This window comes from Pagrus major, chromosome 18 (genome assembly GCF_040436345.1).
Source record: "Pagrus major chromosome 18, Pma_NU_1.0".
NCBI classification, from domain to species: domain Eukaryota; kingdom Metazoa; phylum Chordata; class Actinopteri; order Spariformes; family Sparidae; genus Pagrus; species Pagrus major.
The window spans coordinates 35,546,018-35,567,756 of NC_133232.1; the positions used below are offsets into that span (position 1 = coordinate 35,546,018).

Genomic DNA, 21,739 nt, shown 5'->3' on the forward strand with positions numbered 1-21,739 from the left:
GTATTTATTATCGTGCTGTCTCGCTATTGTATAACTTCAACTAGAAAAAACAGATTGAATTACTTTCACGTGAAAGTGGTTTTAATCCCTGGGAATACTGGTATGACAAAAGGCTTACGATGCTTCATGGTTGCATTGTGAGATTTTTAAAATATTTTCAAAACTAACCACCCGTTCACATACAGTACATAGTTCTTGAACATGAAATCTCCAGACACACGACATGAGAAATGTGCTTGAAAACCCTTTTAAGCCCCTGTTGACCTTCTCAGAAATAAGCAAAACAATAAATTATGCATGAGAGCAAAATGACACGTAGCATCATATAGAAATAAAACAAATTAAAACAATCATACGAAAATTATTCAAAGTAAAAAAAAAAAAAATGCTGAAATACTACTGCTACCTCTGATTCTACAAACTACACTAGAACTACTATCAGCACTAAACAAGTTGTTTCAAGAATAATATAAATGTCATAATGATAATCATAACACCATCCATGAGAGAGGTAAAGGGGCTTTTTTTTTTCATCTGAAATGCTGTTTGTGACTGAGGAGGTTTGTGTGAAGTCCCCACCCCCCCCCCAGACCACATTGTCATATGACGCACCAGTGACATCAGCAGTGGCGAGGGCCCTAGGCGCCATCCGCCCCCCCTCGGGAGGGGATGGTAGATAGAGACAGATAGAAAGACAGAAGAAAGAGAGAGACAGGGAGAGAGGCCGGAGTGGCAGGGCCAGGCCTCACGCTGGTCTTTATGTGTAGGCGTTGAGACGCTCCTTGGAGCGAGTGGAGTGGATGTCATGAAGCTCCTGCTCCTCCTTTGACTTGATGTCCTCGTACTTCTGCATCCGGCAGGCGTCCTTCACGTAGGCCCAGTTGGCAGACAGCACCATCAAGTAGTGGATCTGTGGGATGTGGAAAATTATTAAGTGTGACACCGATACAAAGCAAATTTTAAAAAACACACAAGATCTACTGTCCATGATTTGTAGGGCTGCAAGTAACGATTATTTTCATTGTTGTTGAATGTTTTTTTCCAAGTAATCGATTAGATTTTTGGTGTATAGATTGTCAGAATACGGTGAAAAATGTTTCCCAAATCCCAAGATGACGTCCTCAGATGTCTTGTTTAGTCCGCAACCCAAAGATATTAAGTGAACTGTCATAGAGGAGTAAAGAAAACAGAATATATTCACATTTAAGAAGCTGAAATCTGAGAATTTTGACCTTTTTTTCTTAAAAACATACTTCTAATTAATCCCTGACAAAATAGTTGACAATTAATTTAATAGATAAGGTTCATCCAAAATAACTTTGGAAATCACACGGGATGGATGACATTCCATTGGATCTTATTAAAATATAATGTAGACATTATTATTATTAGTTTCATAGGTTTGAATCTTTTGTGGATGAAATTTACTTAAATGTAAATTTCAAAAGCAATGACTAGCTTGTTTCTGTAGACTGGCAGATTTAAATGAATGAAGACGTTTCCAGTGGTCCAGCAGGTGGCAGCATAATGCTAAATGTAGTTTGGGACTTGCGTTACCATGGCAGCTAAGGTTATAATGAAGGTATTGTGCTAAAATGACTGAAGTTGTAACATGGCTTCTCTTTTCACAAGGAATGACGGTTTCATAGCTGCACCGCTCTTTGTCTCTGACATGCAGATAAAACAGTTCAGCAACTGAAAAAAACAGTTATTTAGTTTTTATTTTAGTTTCTTTTTTCAGTTGCTGAGTCTGCATTGGATTCTTTTTTAGCCCTGATTGTGTTCGGGGCTTTGAAGTTTTTTTTTTTTTTTTTGAGGGCAGCTTGTTATCTGGATGCATCAGTGTATCTGTTGGGATTGATTTTCTCTGCAAACAGCTCGAAAAAACAACGAGTACATGGTGAAAAGAGTCCTTCCACAATTTGCAACATCATCCCGGACTAGCAGACACTTTGTTTCTGAGAAAATGGCTTCTCACAAATTACCGGGTGATGTTTGCAACAATCTCTGAGCCTTTCTTCTCCCTGTTTCCATGACAACGACATGACATGCCTGGCGCCTCAGAAGCAGGGAGGGAGACAAACCCTTCCTTTTTCACTGCGCCAAAATGCCTTCTCTCCCATCCACAGCTATTCTCTCACAGGCAAACACAACACAGCTGAAGCACCAGCCACAACAAAACATTGCTATTTACCCAGCCACAGTATTTTCCCCACAGTTGGCTGTATTTCCCCCCAAAAAAGGTCCTTAAGTCCTATCACTGCAGAGCAAAATCTGTCCTTTATGAAGAATATGAGATACCGCACTAATCTTATCTGCATTTAAAGATACATGCCACAGAAAGGGTGGCTGATTTTGAAGATTTTTTCGTTATGTTTTGATTTTTCATCCCTTGAGAGACGGAGGTGTATGTCTTGCTGTTGTCTCACCATTGCAATAACAGCAGCTCCCGCTCCAGCGAGGGCGCAGATGAACAGGTGGAAAGTCATGTCCAGCTGTAGCAAAAACAAATCACAGCACATATTACTCCTCAAGGCTCCAGGGACATCTCCTAAACATCCAGTTCATTTCTCTATAAATCTATAAACCCACGCGAGTATGAACAGTTTTGTCAATTCCTCTGAATAACTTATTCTCTACATGTATCGTTCAATATTTCTGAAAACATGGAAATTAAATATTGGTTATATTGTGTTTTAGGGTCCCTTTTGAATTTTGCATGTGAGCAACGTTTACAGCATTTATTGTTGATCTTTGCAGTCGATGTAGATTCTGTTTACATGGTGATACTCAGGTTATTCACTTCATTCACAGCAGCGTTACTATAAGTGACCATCACACTGTAAACTGACAAGGAGACAAGGAGACAGATCATGTAAGGCTGTCTGGTGCACGGAGCATGGAGGGACTGGTTCTGAAGCAGCATGTTGTGTGTGTCTGTTTGTTGTGTCATCGTGGCGTGTGGCGAGCAGCATGAGATCTTTTCGATGAGTATTGATTGTTCAGCATTTCCAAATGTCCCAACCGTCCCGCTGTTCGCTTTCAGAGTGGCAAACTTCTCACAATCGTGTTTCTAATCCTTACATTGAAAAAACATCTATCATACATGTATTGATCTACGGTAATTATTCATTTATTTATTAGATGCTCAGATGCTTTGACCTTACCTCAGTGGATTCACACATCTTGTAGAATTTCTCTGATCCGGCACACACTGTTTTTGCCTCATTAATTGGCACAAGACCTGAAATAAAGTGATTTACTTAGAAAGCATGTATGTAAAGTAGTGTCGTGCAAAATGCAAAAGTGCCAAAGGTTCATATGTACAATCCACGATTATAATACAGACTACATGTACACAATTTTCTCACACAGACAGAGTACAGGCCTCTAATATGATGGTGGCAGCACAAATGGTTGTTGACACTGAGGCAGTATAAGTAGCTGCCGGTGGCTAATGGACTGAAAGAGGTGGCGCTAATTAAAAATAATGAGACAGTCATTTAAGCTACTGATGCTGATGGACCTTTATCCCAGCTTAACATAGAGTTATTCTGGATCATTAAAGTTACCAGGACAGTAATCTGAAGAGAAACAGGGAGTCAAATATATCGTAAACGTGAAAATGGTGAACATCACCTTCAAACTGGGTCATTTACAGTATTACATTCCTGAAGTGGCTCATTGAATACATTTGTTTCCCTTTGTATGCCACAAAAATGGTGTCAAACAAATTAAGTGTGAAATAAATAATAATTATCAGATGTGCAATAGAAGATCTGCTTTGTGTTCTGTTTTATGCAATAATTTAATTTAACTCACTGTCGGTTATCTATAACCTTAATAGTTTCATTATCAATCCAGAGTTATAAGGTGATGATTTAACAGAAACAGACTAGGGGCTATACTTCAGCTGAGCCAGCTGAGTTCAATTTTATATCCTGCTAGGTAAGGTAGAAACAAGCAAACTTTGCAACAAGATAAACGCAGCAACAGTCCAACATGTGAGACGTGTTAGACAGTGGGATCTGTGTGGGGGTGGGTGAAGAAACGGAGACCGTTCTTACCATACTGGCGTGGGTCCAGGCAGAGTGTGGCCCCCTCCAGCACTGTTGCGTTTTGGCAAATATTCCAGATGTTGAAGTAGATAAAGACCGGCAGGGAGGTGAAAGCGGTCACTCCAAGCCAAGCCAGCATGAAGATGTATGTCAGCATGATGAACTGCAGGAGCAACAGAGGAACGCAGATCAGTCAGGTACTGTGTCAGTTAAAAATGTCACCATAATCAATGTAAGATTAAACATTCTCCATTCTCAAGTTTAATGACTACAAGTTAGACTGTTTTCTTTCTTGTGATGAGTGTCCAGTACTTTGTGTTTTGTTCCAGGGCGTTATGGAAGGACACGCAGGTCTTGAGGGAACCTGTGACCTTTCAGGTTACAATCTTTTCCCCAGCCACCACTTTACCATCTCTCCGCCAACCAGTCTCATTTTAGTTTGGATATTTCCATGGGCACGGGATTAGCATACAGTGACTTAATGACCCCAATGACCACAAATACCACAGCATAGCTCATTTCCTTCGCCTCCCTGTGGAGCTTCAGATTTGCTAAGCAATTATATCCCAGAGATAATCTTGTTAGGATTGCTGCAGGCTGCTTTGCTCCGTGTGAGAGTGCTCCAAATTTTTTTTATTGTAGCGACGGCAGTGTAATAGAATTATTTTGATAGATGTTTTTAATGTTATTTAGGGGGGGGCTTGTGGTATTTGAGATTTATTTTTTAAGATCATCTACACAAAACACGTTCAAATCCACAAATCATTTAGTGTACTGAAGAATTACAGTAGGTTTTGCTGGCTGATTAGTAACACTTGCTCAATTCCTAAAAATCAGCTGTAATAATCCATAATATTTGACATAATATCTTGCATTTTTCTGTATGTGCTGTTGAAAACATCTGGCAGCGTCAGGCTTAATGTGACAGTAATTGTTTAAAAACCAATACAAATGCAGCCGGTCACATAGCATGAGAAGTGATTGCCACTATGTCCATAATAGAAACCTTCACCTACTCAACCTTTGACAGTAATTCACTGGACATTTAGACAATTTGATTACCAGTTTGCGATTCTGGAAAAGTGCAAAACCGGTGTAAGCGTACACATATACATTAGTAGATTTTCTTATATCAATAAACAGAATCTAAACTAAAATGTGAGTCCTACCCAAGCGCTGACGCAGCGTCCGCAGGTGGTGATCTTGAAGTCTCCATACAGATCTTTGATGGCTCCACTTGTGAAGAAGCCCTCTACCATCAGCAGGATGCCGTAGACGAAGAAAGCCGAAGCGATGCCGTAGATCACATACTTGATAATGTCAATCCTGGAGAATGAACAGAAAACCACTGAAAACATCCACAATAACACAACGTTAAACTTTGTTCTCGGAAATATAACGTTTACATTAAACTGCTTGTGTAGATTTGATTGTTATCAAGTAATGTTGTTTCCCTCTTCTGCCTCAGTAATGTAGATAACACAGATTAAGTATTGATCCAAAGCAAAAATCGAATCAATCTGGTGATGCAGCACAGTGTGGGAAATGTAGGCTGTGTCGTAAGGCATATATTGAAGCATATATTACCTTAGGTGGATGAAGAATGTGTACGTATATCAGCAATCGGCCAAAATCAGTTGCAAAAATATCATCGTATGGGGTATCGACAAAAATCCAATATTATGCATCCCTAGTTTTTCCCCATTGTGAGTATGCAAACAGCCAGTTCTTCTGGGTCATTAATATTTCCTTCATGAATTCAGTAACTGTTAAATCCAGTGTGATCTTTTTTCTACTCACATGGTGAAGACGTCCAGTGCGTCCACAGGGCTCCGCACCACCTCGAAGTAGTTCTGGAGGATGGTGACGGTGCCAGACAGGGCCTCATGTCCGCAGCCGCAGAACAGAGCCACACCCGCATACAGCAAGATGGTGGCTATAAGAGACGGGTACGGGATCCCACCCAGGCATTTGATGCAGCACTCAAGGCATCCTGAAAACACACATACATGAAAAAGAAAAAAATCAACAATTTGTCAACAAAGAAAAAGACAGTTAATCTTCTTAAAGTAAAAATCCAGTGGAAATCCTCGAGTGGAGAATTTCTATGTTGCTGAAATTTAAATAATTCAACTAAACTTTGCCAATGGGCAAAAGCATTTGCATGTGGTGCACTGTACTGTACTGCCATTTATTTTGGGAGAATCTCAAACATTCAAAGCACAGTTGGGAGGCAGTCATGCATGCATGCACGCATGGTGGAACAAAATCCAACAACTTGACAAAGCTGGACTACAGTACTCATCTCTCCCGGTTAAATGGCGCTTACTCCTTTTCCATTGAGTGTGGGAGCATTTAAAGCAACAAACTGGAGTGAGAGGTTTTAATGGCCACTTCCACTTTATCTATGCAGTAATCTGACCTCACATTTTCCCCCTGTCCGTGCAGCATATTCGTTCTGTCAGCTGTTCAGCCCTACAGAGGATGCTGACATTTTATTCAGCACTAAAAACTCGGCCGGAGCTTTTACATAGTAATCCTGACCTTTAACCCCATTCTTCTCCCCGGCTTCCCGTCCCCCGGGGCCCTTAAGGTGACTAATCACTGCTCGGCTCCAACTTCAATCTCCTGTCTTAGAGATTGCTCTCAGAGAAGCTGAGTCTGTAAACACTCGCGCACACAAATGTGTCTGTATGAGTCGCTTAGATTTATGAGACTCCCTCTTGTGCTTGTGTATGAGTGTGTATGAGTGTGTGTGTGTGTGTGTGTGTGTGTGTGTGAGTACTGAGTCAGTCATTTCTCAGAGTCACAACTACAGAAGTGGAATTCATGTCCTTTGGAAGCCCGGAACAAAACCGGACTTTATAGGGTTTTGCAGTGCATTGCAGTATTTTCACAGCCCGGCCCATTGTGAATCAATCTGTAACTCTTCGCCTCGACCTGTGTTACAGTGTAGAGCTGCTTCCTTTGCATAATTGTCCAAAACAATACACGCTGATTTACAATTGTAATACCATGTTCATAGAAACAGAATACTCCTCTTGATCAGCTGCATCGCTATTGTGTCAGTTGATTCATCTGCATTCACACTGCCGTGCTCGTCCACAAAAGAGACTCTTCGACAGCACAGTCTGTTTTCATTTTCAGCTGTAGAGACGATAAAAGATTTGACGATTGTTCATCTAGGATGTTTTTAGCACCATCTCTTTTATTGTTATCGTGCTTTCTTCACCTGTGTTACAAAGCAAATATCCCTCCTCCTCCTCCTCCCCCTCCTCGTTGTCCTCCTCCTCCTCCTTCTCAACTCTCTGCCTCCGACTCTGATCCAAACCTGAGTGGAATACCAAGTAGCTGGTCCGCCTGCTGGGCTGTGCTGAGCTCTCAGACGCTTGGTGCATCTCCGACCCTCACCCCGACTTGCCTAGATTATCTGCATCCTTGCTGATGTAATCCAGTGGCAGGCTGTGGAAGGTCTATTCTGCCTTTCTGCTTTACTTTTAACCTCTTTCGTCCAGAAAAGATTTTATGAGAATGTACGCTAAAAAAACAGCTTTTCACACTCAGGCTCCACCCAGGGAAGCTACAGCTTTAAGGCATATACATATATACACAATGACAAAGCCATGAGGTTGTCACTGTCTGTCGGACCTGCTTCTGCTCACTGTTTTAAGCCTCTGTGGTTTAAACAGGAGGCTCGTCTGGGTAGGTGTGTGTTCTGTAGGGCTGCTGTGATGCCGACTGTTTGCTGGTATTTCTCCATCACACCCACTTCCCAGGGACATCAAATTCAGGAGACACCTCACCTTTGTCAGATGCTGACAGTGCCATCTGACGTCCACTGCCAGGTGGTTTCACACCGATTCACACCTTGATTCATGGAAGCTTGTAAACACTGCGGTGGGTTTAAATGGCTGGGACTCCCCATCTGCCAGTGAACTGATGCAGCTCCCTGGATGAGTCGGGAAACAACTTCAATTCTATTAAGTTCAAGTGGGATTAGTGAAGTTTTGATAGTCGTAACTTTAAATGGAAATATTAATCCCACTGTCAAAATATTCAATGTCAAACAATTCACTACATTGTTATTGTATCACTAATGTTTGACATCTTGACTTGCCTCATCAGCACATTTTGTCAGTTGTTTTGCAGAATACTTTTGGACATTTTCCATTAAACAATGAGAATTTGTTGCTTTAACCGGATGATTCTTATATATTATGAGTGTTATTCAGCAATGGATGTCTTTGATTGTCTTAATTAGAAATACATTATCTTCTGCTGATGTCTGAGATGTAAGAAAGTGATTCTGTCACCACCATTTCCCTCAGACTCATCTCCAGTTACCGTATCCTGTAAGAATCGGGCAGAAACAGGACTTATTGATGCATCAGTCTTTAGTGACAGGAGGAGAGGAGATCAGTCACAGTTACCCTCCGAGCTCAGGGTCAGTGGGCCTATTAAAGCCAGAGTGACAGATCAAACTGTCTGGTCGTATAACAGTATAACATCTTTTAAAAAAGAACAGGATTTAATCTGTTTGTTCAGTGAAGTTTGGTCTTTAATGTCAGATCAGGCTTTTGTATGCTGAAGTAAGAAAAGCTGACAGAAATCTTTAAGGACTTTTTCTTTGACCCTCCGTTGAGACATGCAGGGTGGATTTGGTGCTGTAGATGTTTGGAGCCCTGTACTTAACATGAAGGCAGATGAGCAGTAATATAAATGATTTATGTCACGGCCTCAATCAAGGTTTGTTACCTCTGCATTATTTACATCTGTGCACAGAGATCAAACCAACTGGAGCGGGCAGCTTCATTTTAAATGTATTTTACTTGTCCCTTATGTACAACAGCTCCAATCAAGTCAAGTCAGGAGTCATTACTGCTCAATACAGCTTGAATTTTGATAGTTTGCAAGTCACAACACAATAATGTCATTTAAGTGCCTTGACTGTGTTGTCTCCATGGAAACCGTGGAAGAAGAAGTTACAGGGTAGGATGGGAGCTTTAGTGAGCGGCTGTAACAAGAGCGATGTTTTATTGATTGCCTGCTTTTAATTTTATGGAGGGGAAACTCCTCTGAGCTGAGTACAGTGCACGTGTCAAACTTCAGGCCTGAGGGGAAAATCTGGCCCAGCGCATCATTTTATGTGGCCCATGAGAACTTTTCTATGCTGTTAGGAAAGTGCGGTGTCCATAAACTACACTTCTCAGAATGCATCTCAGTTTTGTTATCCGCACACTGAAGGCTGCTGCTAGATGTAAGCAGACGTCAGTAGATGCCCTCTGATTAACATAAAGCTGACTGGTTGTAGCTTGTAACATTAACAAGGAGCAGCTAAATTAAGAAAAGTTGACGTGGAAGGAAGGAAATTTGATGAAAGATTGGAAAGCAAATACATGTAAGTACTTGAATGTAGACGAGCCAATATGTCGTCTTTGTAAGGAGGCAGTGGTGCCAAAGGAATACAGTTTACACAGGCACTTTGACGCCTAACACTGAGTCATGTACGCTCACCTTAGCCACCAAGTAAAGCATCAAAAAAGTCTTTAAATCAAAAGGCAACCTGTGTTTTCTGCGCAGCAGCTGTGAAAACCAGCTTTATTGTGGCGGAAGCAGTCGCCTGATTGTCAAAGTGTTTTTCAGAAGTTGTGTGAACGAGTGTGCCCTGACGAGAAACAGGCTTTTCAGTGTCAGCTTATCAAGAAACACTATCACAGACAGAGTCAGGGAGCTCGCAGAAGATCTGATGACACAGCTGGCTGAAGCGGCGAGCAGTTATCTGCTGCTGTCATTAGCTGTCGGTGAAAGTCTCCACCACTGATACGGTGCAGTAATAAAATTTCATTTTATTCATTATTAATATTTAATTAATTAAGTTAAGACTAAAGCCAATAAAAACTGTGTAATATTATAATAAGTAGATCAATTTAAATAGTCTGATATTTATAACCGGCCCTTTGAGGGAAACAATAATGCTGATGTGACCTGAGATGAAATTGAGTTTGACACCCCTGCGAGTAAAGAGAGGTTTAATAGCAAAGAGCTAAATTAAATGATCATTGTAATTTTCCTAATGACTGACAAAGTGTTAAAATCACTACTGAATGGATGAATTAGTCTAGAGTGGATGTTAATGTAAGTGTAACGTTCAGCCGAGGCTTCAGTATCATCTCGTCTCGACTTGACTGATGCTACGATTGCTTAACAACGATTGTGATCCAGCGTTTGTTTGATTTATTTCCCAACCTCTCTGTCCTCACTGCATCCAACACACCCTCCTCTCATTTCCTCTCTGTAACTCTTCACTGATCTTAAGTGACTGCAGATGGAGCTGGTGAAAAATTGCGAGTGGTGGTGCGAACTGACTTGGAGAGCTACTGGATGCTTGATCCATAATTTAGAAGCGGCGCAGCGCAGCAGAGCACAAGCCTCTCACATTCATTATTCATGCTTTCTGCTTAGCCCAACATTACCTGTGATGAAAATAAAAGATCCCCTGCTTGATGAGGAGTTGTAAGTGTTTGAATTGATCTTGCTCACAGGTGTACCGCTGCTCGTCTTCTGAAGTACAGAGACAGCACGTCTGGTTGGGAATTTGGCCTAATTGGCTGGATAAAGTGATTTAAACGGACCAGAGGAAGTGATGATGAAGATGTTTGCTCCTTACTTGGACAAGCGGAAGGCAATATGGATAATCTAGTGTTTTGGTTATTTCACATTATTGTTGTCACGGCAGAACAGGTAAACTGCTCACGATAACTGCTTTAATTATTAACGTTATAGGCTGGAGGCCGTCCTGAAAGCTTTGAGTTTATAGGGTTAAACATCTTTAGAAAAATAGATGATGAGTAGCACATTTAAATGCTTTTAGTTCTGTATGAGTCTCTGAGGGTCGAAGCAAATGAGGATGTTCTTCCCACTGAGCGTTAATCAAATAAATGTCACTTGCCAAAATTGAAACTCTGGCAACACGAGGATTAGTCTAATGAATTTTGAACAAAAGAGACTGTGGTGAGGGTTTTAGATATTTTATCCTCGACACAAAAAAGCCTCTGTTAAAAACAAAGACAAAAAAAAAAAAAAGTGAAGCCTACATGACCCCAAACACTGCGGTCCAATCAACAGAAGGCGTCTCCCTAATACAAAGAGAAAGGATGACCCCCTCCCAAGGCCCCTCCCACCTCCTACTTCTCCTCCATCTGTTAGTGTCATATCCGACAGGCAAAAGGACACACACACACACACACACACACACACACACACACTGACCTAGTCAAGACTCACATGAGGGATGAGGTTATCCTTAAATAATGCTTGAAGCTAAATGACGTGTTTCAAAGAGAAAATGACTTTAACATCCGGGAGACAGTTGGGGTTAATTAATGAGGGATTTGCTGCCCTTTTAAAGGCACTAACGAGTCAGATATTGTTCATTCATATTGATAATTATAGTATTATTATACTTTTCTAGTGGTTTTCTATCCCTTTATTAGTTGCCTTGTGCCAAGATTTGTATTTTATCTGGTTTACGAGCTCACAGTAGGTCTGATCTAGTGCAAAGTGACTGAAGCAGTCAATATACTCAGTACCTCGCTTATTGGATTTTGTTCACCTGCCTGGATCTGTTTACAGGAGAAAACACAGCATGTATTTGACTCCTACTCCTCCTGCTAGATTTACCATAAAAGTTTATTTCACTCACTGACGCTGCTGTTAAACTGAGAGCATAAATTCTCTGCATGTAGCCTTAATGATCGCTTAACGAGTGCATGATTGCACTTACAAAATACGGCTGTTGGTTTGAAGACTTTTTCTGTCTTTTCTGAGTATTTCATGGTCTTATTAACAGCTGTGTGTTCAATTTAACTGAACTTTATCAGTGTGAGGAAATAACCCTCTAAACTCAAAACTTAAAAATCCTTCTTTGTGTATCATTTGGGTCAAGGCACCAGACAAAGTGAGCGAGACAAAGAGAAAGAAAGTGAACCAGGTGATATTTACACCAGTATAATATTTGCTGTGAACGCTGCCCTCCTGGGATTGTTTACTCTTTAGGGTCAGGAATGTAGTGATATTAAACTCCTCACCTTGTGAATGAAAAACATCACTCCTATGAGTCGTGCAGATACAAAAGTTTTTGAGTCAAAGTGATCTTTACCATTTCAGCTTTGTTTGCAAAGAAGTTTTGCAGCTGTAATTAAAGCCAATTTAGACGTCTGATATATCTGAAATATCTAATATATGCTTCTTGTTCTACTCGTGTTTGTTTTTGTCTTTATTTGGCTGTTTTATCCTGAAGACGTGTTTTTCTTTTGCTAATTTGACAGAAACATTCTCTCCCTAGAATGATCATAAAAGTGCTTATTTCACAGTCAACAGATTATCCGATCATCAAAGTAATATTAGGCTGATTTTGAATAATTGCTTTTTAAAGATGATACTGGCCTGTAATGACTGCACGTCTTTGTTGGTGTTTCCATAATTAAAATAGCTCTTTTCTGTTTGAAGTCGTGCAGGAATGTTGTGCAGTTACAGCCACAGACAAAAATTAATAAGATTCTGTGTTAGAGGAGGAAATGAACAAAATTAAATCAAGAGGGTGACGGAAAAGGAGAGTGATAATCTAATTTTGTGTCTGGCGAATGCTGATTTCACTTGCACCACAAGACATCCAATCAGACTCCATTTTTGCGCATTCAGTTAGCAGTTATTAGTTCCTTGTTACCAGAGGAGTTTTGTATGGGGGTGGGGTGGCAGAGAGCCTGGTCCTAGAGAGAGAGAGAGAGAGAGAGAGAGAGAGAGAGAGAGAGAGAGAGAGAGAGAGAGAGAGAAAGAGGGAGAGAGAGACCTCAGTGGGGGGATGGTGTGTCTGTGTCAGTCTGAGAGTAATGGGCGTATACGAGTCTCGTTGCTTTCCTATATTTAATGTGCAGCCCCCCCCTCCCCCTGAAGCGAGCAGGTTTTTTCAGCTCCTGCACGCCCCCCCCCCCCATCTCCTCTGCGCATGTTTAATCAACCAGTATGGTTGCCATGTCAACCGCAGCGCAAAATCTGAGAATAGACCGGGTACTTCAGAGCCGTGACCCACTTACTGTATGTCAACAAATTCAGTGGGACAATAGTGAATGAGACACATTACACAGATAACCCCTCCGGGCAGAGAGGACGTTACAGGCCAGGTCCAAAAGCTCAGCTACCGATTTCCTCTCTTTCTTTCTTTCTTTCTTTCTTTCTTTCTTTCTTTCTTTCTTTCTCTCTCACGTAGAGATGGAAGAGTCCGGGCAGGACTGCGTGACTGCTGAGCAGGGACGTGTCTTTTGTCTGTGCCAAGTTCACTCCAGGAACTGAGGAACAAATGTCAGAAACCCGGGCGAAGAGACGAGGGCTGTTCGTTTACTTTCAGTTTGCACAGTTAGAGCGAGCCGCTGGGTGAAAAGAGCTTCGATGTCTTGATCTCCAACATAAGAGGCAGCTAGCACCGAGGGGTGTCGGGATTTAAATCACAGCCTCTCAATAATAGAACTTAATAACAGCCTGTCTTCATATATATGCCTGAATGTGACAGCAACCTGTACAGTTGGATTACATCGTTACTTATGGCATCCAAATACACTTTCTAATGAATAGCCTCAGTATTTAGACTCTTTAATATACTTGAACTATAGTTTGAAATGCTCTGTAACTTTGAAATGAGCCTAAACAACAAGGTGTGCATATTGTATTCCTAGTTTTGATACTGTGCAAAAACCACTACATCATCATTGCAAGGACTGTTCTCAAAATTACATCATTATGTTCTGAACACCTGCCATCTCTTATCTAAAAAATCTATACTCAGTGTCATTTCTGCCAGAACAATAAGAAAACCCTGGCAAGTTCTCCACCAGCAGCTCCAACAAATTTCAGAAGAACAATTGGTGGAACTCCCTCGACTTCTTCTGGGCCGAGGCAGCTCAGGATCCAGAACAATGAGCGAGAGCAGGAGAGAGACGGGTTACGTACTGCAGCATGACCAGAGCTCGCTGTGCACTGACACTGTACTCTGAGTTGAAGCTATTATTTCACAGTGGTATAGCTTCAGAAACTGAAGCCATCATGGGACACAGAACTCTGAACTGAAATGTATGCTGATGTATTTTTTTTTAGGGATAGCAGCTCTTTAAGGCGAGAAGACCAACTCCATTAAAGCTCTTTAATATGCTCCTACTCTGCAATAAAGGAATATAGTCAGAAATGTAATACAAATTAGTAATATCTTTAGAAAAATAATCAATTATATGTCCTATAAATGTGTGTTTAAAGAGTTACGTGTGGCCATGTAAACTTCCAAACCATCAGTCGAACCACAGCAGCCACATTCAAAGCAGCTTCTTCTGATTCAATGCAGATTTGCCGTTTATTACAAGAGCTTTAAATTCACAATGCATGAAACTCAGCAAACCATTAAAAAACATACAGCAAAGTACAGTCTGATGATTGTGCATTGTATTGTGTCTGCTGTGTGTATGTCATGTCATTTGGCAGAAATCTCAGGTGTTTTATTTAGATTGACAAAAAATATCAATGAGCTTCTCATCATGTAACAGCCTGCCAAGTCAGTATCCTGATCAAACCGATCAAGCAGAAGGACAGGCGGTGCCTTGCAGAGTGGATTCTTGGCTCAGGAAATGCTAACAGGTGTGCCTTTGTCAGTTTTTCCATTCTGTGAACTATCCCCCAGAATGCAGTTTGGTTTATTTTTAAAAAAGCAACCCGTCAAATGCTCATTTGCAGAACTTCCCTGCGAAAACTTCAATCGTTTCAGCTCATGTGTTCACATTAGTGAAACCTGCTTTTTCAACCGTGGGTTGTTGGTTTGCTTCCCTGTCGCTGATGGCCCCCCGAGGTACATAGTGTGCACTGCTACATTTGGCTAGCAGCTGAAGTGAAGAGCGCCCACCTGGTGCATCTGACTCATAATCTGAGATTTGCAGCCTCAGAAGAGGAAGACAGAAGGACATTAACGTGCTGTGAGTGCACTCATTGACACCTACATGTCTTTTGTGTTGGAAATGCCTGTTTGCTGTTTATTTGGGTGAAGCATCGGCCTATTTCATTATCACCAACAAAATTATAGGCCTATTAAAATGTCCTTTTGACAGCGGCATACGTTTCTAGTAGTAAATATAGTAGCTAGTTTGCAATAAAAGCTCCTATAAATCTCAACACAGTGGCCCTCTCACAGGTAAACAGTGTTGCGTGACATTCATAAGCTTTTAAAACTGTCATGGCCGGACAGAGACGTCGTTATAGTGCTCGTGTTTTAGAGAACTTTTGCTGTGAGCAGTTTTCGCTTGAATGTTCATTGTTTCTGCCCAAACTCTGATGGCCTTTGATGGACTGTAGCTTGCTTTTGGCCAACATCACAGCAACAGAGGCCACTTCGGCTTTCTCATGCAATCCTTGACAATTTATTATTGTTCAGTTTTCATCACTTGGTCCTTGTGTGTGATTTCAGCGCTGAACTTTCTGGTTGCAGCTTTAACTTTTCCTGGATGTGATGCATATATATATATACACAGTATTATAGGCATTAAATCAAAGTGACATGAAACCAAACCTGACAGGGTGACCCTGCTTCATTAGAGCGATCATTTCAATCATCTGTCTTCAATAACCAGTAAAGGAGCTGACACTTTTCAAGTCAGTCATTTGATAAAAGACCCACATGGTTAGGTGACCAGTGAGCCCCGCTACCTTCTTCTAACATATGTCTCACATCCTGTCACGCTTTATCAACCAGCAAATCTACTGAAATGTTCTGCCGTGATCGTGTTGTAGCCTGGTGATAGATGGGAACCTGTTTGTAAATCCTGAAGAAATAGATTTTTATGACACCACTGGTCACAGACTGCTTTTTATGTTTGTACGAAGGTATAAACTGAGTTACAACTGTCGGATTAACTTTTAAAGCGTCTCACTGTGTCATGTGTAGTGAACCCTGAGCGTTAAGCTGGCCTCGAAACTTTGAATTGGTTCAAATTTCACTCTTATCAGTCAGAAAAAGCATCTGTTATCCAAACATTACTAGTAAGGGTTAGCACACAGTGTAATGCAGTTTTTTAACAAACTCTTTTTGAATTGTGGGAATGGTATTATAACACAGCAAACATCAGCCATTATGTGGATAATGTGGACAACTCTTTACCCCTGAATACATCTTATATTTTATCATGAAGCTCCTTAAGCTCCAGTCCATCTGTTCTGACCATCAGAGTTTATCAAGTGACAGAAAAACAGTTACATCATCTACGTTTATCTTTTCCATCTTTGAAATGACTTGTGCCAATCAACTCTGACTGACAGGCACTGATTTTTACAGTCTTTTATATATTCTCAAGAAAAGGTTTGACAACGAGCCATTTTTAGTCTAACAGAGCTTTGCAGTATGTGAGTGCACACAAATGAATTACAGTCTTTACAAACCTCAGCTTGGCCCAATCAATGGACGTGCCATACAGAGATGCATGCACAGCTTGCATGGCTGCATCTTTCAGTTGGCTGAGCATTCATGTTAGTGGCCAAGGCTGACAGATTTTGCTTTCTGAACAGCAATGCCTGAGTACACACCTAGTAATGGCGACTGAGAAGTATTGGATAGAAATCAGTTAGGCTGGCGGAGCATATGCCAAACATTACAGATCGTCACGGGGACAGCAGCGTCATAAAGGATCTGAAAACAGATTCTCTCCTCAGGTACTGGATGTGCATCAGTGACATATAGTCAGACATCACTCTCTCACCATAGTGGATTATACTCCCTGTATTCTCCCAATCCCTGTCACTCCCCCTCGATCTCTCTCACCCCTCCTGTGTCTTCATCTACTCAGTGTCTGTCTGTCTGTCTGTCTGTCTGTCTGTCTGTCTGTCTGTCTGTCTGTCGCTCCCTCTCCCACATTCTCAGACACACTGAACTATTCCTGCGTTACTGAAATGTCATCAGTGGGAGAAGAGAGAGAATAGATAATGACTACGCTTGGCCACTGCCATGGCAACTGTTTGGGCTCGTGTGTGTGTGTGTGTGTGTGTGTGTGTGTGTGTGTGTGTGTGTGTGTGTGTGTGTGTGAGGAGCAGTGGGGTGCAGTGAGGGGAGGAGGAGGGGGGTAGAAACACAAACATTTGAAGTCATGTCTGTCACATGAGGTAAATCTGAGGCAGAGACAAAGGTGTGTTCTGCAGTACAGGACATCAGGATATGATGCTTCTGTATTATTTCAGGATTTCTTCAGAGGAGCACATTGAGTCAGATGTTGCAGTCCTCCTGTGAACACACATGCTCTCTCTCTCTCTCTTGCCTTTGCAACCACACTGAATCATTCATGTAGAGAAAACGCTGCTTGTGTGTGATTATAAATAGTGATTCCACTTTGCACAAAGCAAACACTGCCCCCCTCCTCCATGAACGACAGCATCCCTCTGTTCCTGCACGAGTCTGCACTGAATGTCGCAAAGCCGCGCTGCGCTGCGCGCTACACTGTCTGGGTATCTGGACACAAAGGAGCGGACGTGAGCGCTGATGGATTCATGAGATCTGGACGCTTTGGGTTCGGCTCCTCACTCTCCGTGTTTCCCTCTCAGCCATCACGACAGGCGTGAAAGCCTCATCAAGCAGACAAAGACAGTCCAGCCCTCGCTGAGGCGGTTCACACCCCTCCGACTACCCAAACAGCACATATAGACGTGCACCCTTCAGCGGAGCGCTGACACTCACATGGACAAAGGAATTACCACAAACAGCTGCTCCTCTGTTCAGAAAGGGAAAGGCTAACATCTCTGCAGAGGCACAGCTGACACTGATAAAGAGTCTGTGTCAAACATGCAAAGAAACACTTTCTTACCCTTCTGGGTCTGCCCCTCATCCATGTCTTCTTCCATTGTGCTGGTTCTGTTTTTACAGCAACAAGATATATAAAAAAATGTGGCTGCAGGTTCAAAACCTTATTTGTTTTAATGGGTAGTCCACAGAGCACTTCCGCTTCCCTTCCCTCTCCTCTCTCTCTCTCTTCGGGTCCCTACTGCGCGCTGAGATTGGCTGTCAGCTGTGGTTTCTGTCAAGCGTCCGTGCGATGCGAGGGGATCACTGAGTCTTTGTGGTGCTGTCCATCGCGAGCTGCTGTGGCAAGTGCTGAAAAACCTCCCTGGTTCCCGGTGGAGGAGGAGGAGGAGGAGGAGGGGAGCAGGGGGGCTGAATGGAGCAGAGGGTGGTCTCTCTGTTGGGCAGGAGAGCGCATGTGTGACGGGAGGAGGGAGGGGACATGCAGCTGAAGTGGCAGGTGTATGAAACATGCAGAATTAAGACAGAAGAGAAAGTGAGGAGATGATCCAGACCTTCAGGCTGGTTCATGTTCAGACAGGGGTGTTCTCCAGTGTGTGTGTGGGGGTCACCATTTCTTACCAGGCTCACCGTAAACACCCCTGTCTCTCAGACAGAATGGTCAGGCCCGCGCCCCCCCCTGCACTGACTCTACTGCATTAACTCAACCTCTCCTTAAATAAGGGAGGAGGTGGGGGGACATCTGATTTCAAAATGGGATTCTCCTTATCTTATTAGTCATACAGATTCAATTATACGATCACCAAGGAGGTGTCACTGGGTTCTTATCATGTAAATGCAAACTGTATGTGTAGACAGTCTGCACGATGCTCACGCTGACTGATTTTAAGATTTAAACTCTTGGATTATTTGGTCTCCTATGGGGTTAAAGTTTTACAGTGTATGGTTTTATGAAAGACATTGCTACTTCTCCCCCAATATTCAGTGTTAGCTGATACACATTTAGTCATCGGTTAATTGCCTGAGAGTGTTTTGACACTGTAAAAGAAGACTTGCATGTTAAAGTACAGCATCATGTATCTAGCAAGGTTGTGCAAAAGTCATAAGCAAGCAGCAGCTAATACACACACATCAATGCATGAGTCATAATTTAATAGGATACAGAAGTAATAACTCTGAAGGTGGCTAATAATTTCCATTGACACGGACCGAGGCCAAAGGTTAAACTACATAACTGATGTATTGACAAACTGAGCGACGGGAGGAATTAGAAGATCGTTGAGGTACATTAAATTGCTTTGGTGTGAAATGTGCTGTATAAATAAAATCCTGACTTGGAGTACGGACAGATGGGTTCACGGATGGATGATCCGACAGGTGGATTAGATGAAACTTTAATGATCCCTGTGGGGAAATTGAGCTTCTGCTGCAGCAGAGAACTGGAGAGCAGTCAGGAAGGAAGTGAGTAAAGAGTTGTGAGGATGATATCAGTAACCACTCTGCCTTAAAGATATTGTAAATAATACAGCGATGGATTGGTTCATTGAAAGACCACATTGTGATTAATGAGAATTGCTTTTAGAGGGCTGGTTCAAATCATCAGAGCCTGCCTGCCTTATAGTTGAATAAGATAACGGATGGTGACGACCTGTAGCATTACTGATGCAGAAACGTGTTGAAGGATATCTTCTCATCCTTCACCTTGGTGTCAACCTACTGTGTGTCCGCCCTAAAAAAGCAACTTCATTTATAGGCTTTCTAGAAGAACCACACCGTGATCCTGATGATCCTCTTTGTGGTAATTATGCCTATATTTCAATATGGATGCAATGATTTATTGATGTTAAAATGTAACGCTTTATTAATGTTTAATCACTTAATGCAACATCTTTAATTAATAATTCAATTAGCCTTCTGTGGCATATTGTCTAACCAAATGGTTAGCCTCCTGTGTGCAGTACATTGTGTGTCTGGTCTGATGGTGTGTTTGATGGTTTGTCAGCTGGTCGGTTCACCACTTTGCAAGCTGTAGTGTTTTCCACCTTGTGCCACGCTGCAACAGGATCAAGTTTTTACCTCTGGTCAACAACATCCTCAAAAGTAGTTGACTACAGTCGTATGAACCATCACCTTTTAAAGGACCTCACCTCAGTCTGGCTGCTAGATATGCAAAAGACCCTCTCCAGAGCCGGTGTTTGGTTTGTCCGTTCTGGACTCCAGTGTAATGAAATAACTCAATGAATCTCAGTTTCAGCTAATTATACATTTATGAAAACATTAATTTTATACTACATTTAAATTTGCAAATAGATTCCTCTAAACCCTCCACACTGGACCTCCTGGACTCCTGTTTCAGGGCGTGGAGCCTGATTGTTTCCTTTGGTCAACCCGTAGTGAGAAGAATACTTTCTTGAACTCGCAATAGACAAGTTTTCTGCTTTAACTTATCTTCATGAAGTAAACGTTGATTGTACAATGTAAAGGCTTTAGACTAATGAAATGATCGGTGTTTAGATCGGTTCCATGTACAGCTCACTTTCATCTTGCTACCAGACACAACATCTCTCGAGAAAATGAACACCGACTGGCAATCCAGTCGGGCTGGCAGCATTTCTATCAGCTTTCATCTCTCCATTGTCGACTAAATTAATGAATAAACTCACGTTTTATTCTGCTTTGAGGAAAAAGGGAACGTTCCAGTTGTTTTTGTGACAGCTGCGCCGACAATAACAACTTGGAAACGCTAGAGGGGTGGAAGCAGTCTGTTTCCATTCTGAGTCGTGTGATTTTGCAAACTGGAAACAAAACAGGCTTTAGGCACAAACATGAGGGAAATGCTCGAACAGATATTTCTATCAGACAGAACTGCAGGAACCTGCCTTCACACATACTGTAGCAGTGTGGATCAAAGCAAATGTCTCCAGTTGATGAGATGTACTGACTTCTCTGCCTCGTTCTGTCTTAATCTATGCTGTTTATATCAGTGAAATAATATAAAATACTGGTGTTGACTGATATCCAACACCTACCTATTTAACCTTGTATCTTGTGTGGTAATTTCCTGCAGTTTTCAGTTGTAGTTGGTGATATAATTTTGTGGCGGTGCTGGCAGTAAAATGCTTACAAGCAGCCCGACCTACATACAAATATAAAGAAGCAACATGTAAATCTAGAGGGGATGCCCAATGTCCGCTACATGGACAATAAACCAATAAACAAATGCCTCTTCAGGGGATAATCAAACTGAAATGTCTCCTACAAGCCCAGTGAAATTAAATGTCAGACTGAAGGTGTATAGGGGCTTTAGGGTTTCAAGGGGATCCAGAACAAACCCAGTTTCCTCACTATAATGATGTGGAGCAGCCAAGAAAACCCAACAGGGCCGAAACAGAGCAGAGTTTCTGGCTGCAGTCTAAGGGGATGAGGGTCTCAGTGGGTCAGGGACAGATCCACAATGAGTGTGAGAGCCACCTGGTGTCATTCCCCACCTCTTTAAAGCCTTCACAAAAGGGCGTTGTCACACCCTGATTGGCTGGGAGGGAAATGTCCCAATCTGCTTCCACTCCTCAATCAGGAGTCAGTCTCCCACCTGCACACAGGTGATCTGAATCACCTGCAATTAGTCCAGAGCGATTTTGAAAAATCAGCCCAAAACAAAAGGAAGATAGCAAATTGTCTCAAACAACGGGACCGCTACAGTTTGTACACTCCAAGTAAACACTGGAGAGTTTGAAGTAAACTCACATTTTGAGGTTAATGTGATATGATAAAACATTATTCTGTCTGTAACGGGTCATTCTGCTACAAAGTGTTGTTGAGATACAGTATGATGATCCCTTCACTGTGTGTTGTTGTAATACTGAGTGTT

At 42.0% G+C, this 21,739-nt stretch overlaps 1 protein-coding gene across 1 annotated transcript; it reads right to left on the reverse strand.

The window, feature by feature from the left end:
* Positions 1-648: 648 nt before the first annotated feature.
* gpm6aa (glycoprotein M6Aa) lies at positions 649-18,152 on the reverse strand. The gene is made up of 7 exons (XM_073487195.1): positions 17,936-18,152; positions 5,859-6,051; positions 5,228-5,384; positions 4,068-4,221; positions 3,168-3,244; positions 2,430-2,495; positions 649-910 (listed from the first exon to the last, which is right to left on the reverse strand). Exons 1-7 carry the CDS (start codon positions 17,970-17,972, stop codon positions 758-760), a joined length of 837 nt encoding a protein of 278 aa, XP_073343296.1. The 5' UTR covers positions 17,973-18,152; the 3' UTR covers positions 649-757.
* Between the last annotated feature and the right edge of the window lie 3,587 nt (positions 18,153-21,739).

Excerpts from the sequence above, each read along its gene's own strand:
- gpm6aa (XM_073487195.1), bottom strand. The coding sequence starts at position 17,972 with ATGGAAGAAGACATGGATGAGGGGCAGACCCAGAAGG. Across the intron at positions 4,222-5,227 it reads GACGCTGCGTCAGCGCTTGG|TTCATCATGCTGACATACAT; the intron begins GTAGGACTCACA and ends TTGCTCCTGCAG. Across the intron at positions 2,496-3,167 it reads AGATGTGTGAATCCACTGAG|CTGGACATGACTTTCCACCT; the intron begins GTAAGGTCAAAG and ends TTTTTGCTACAG.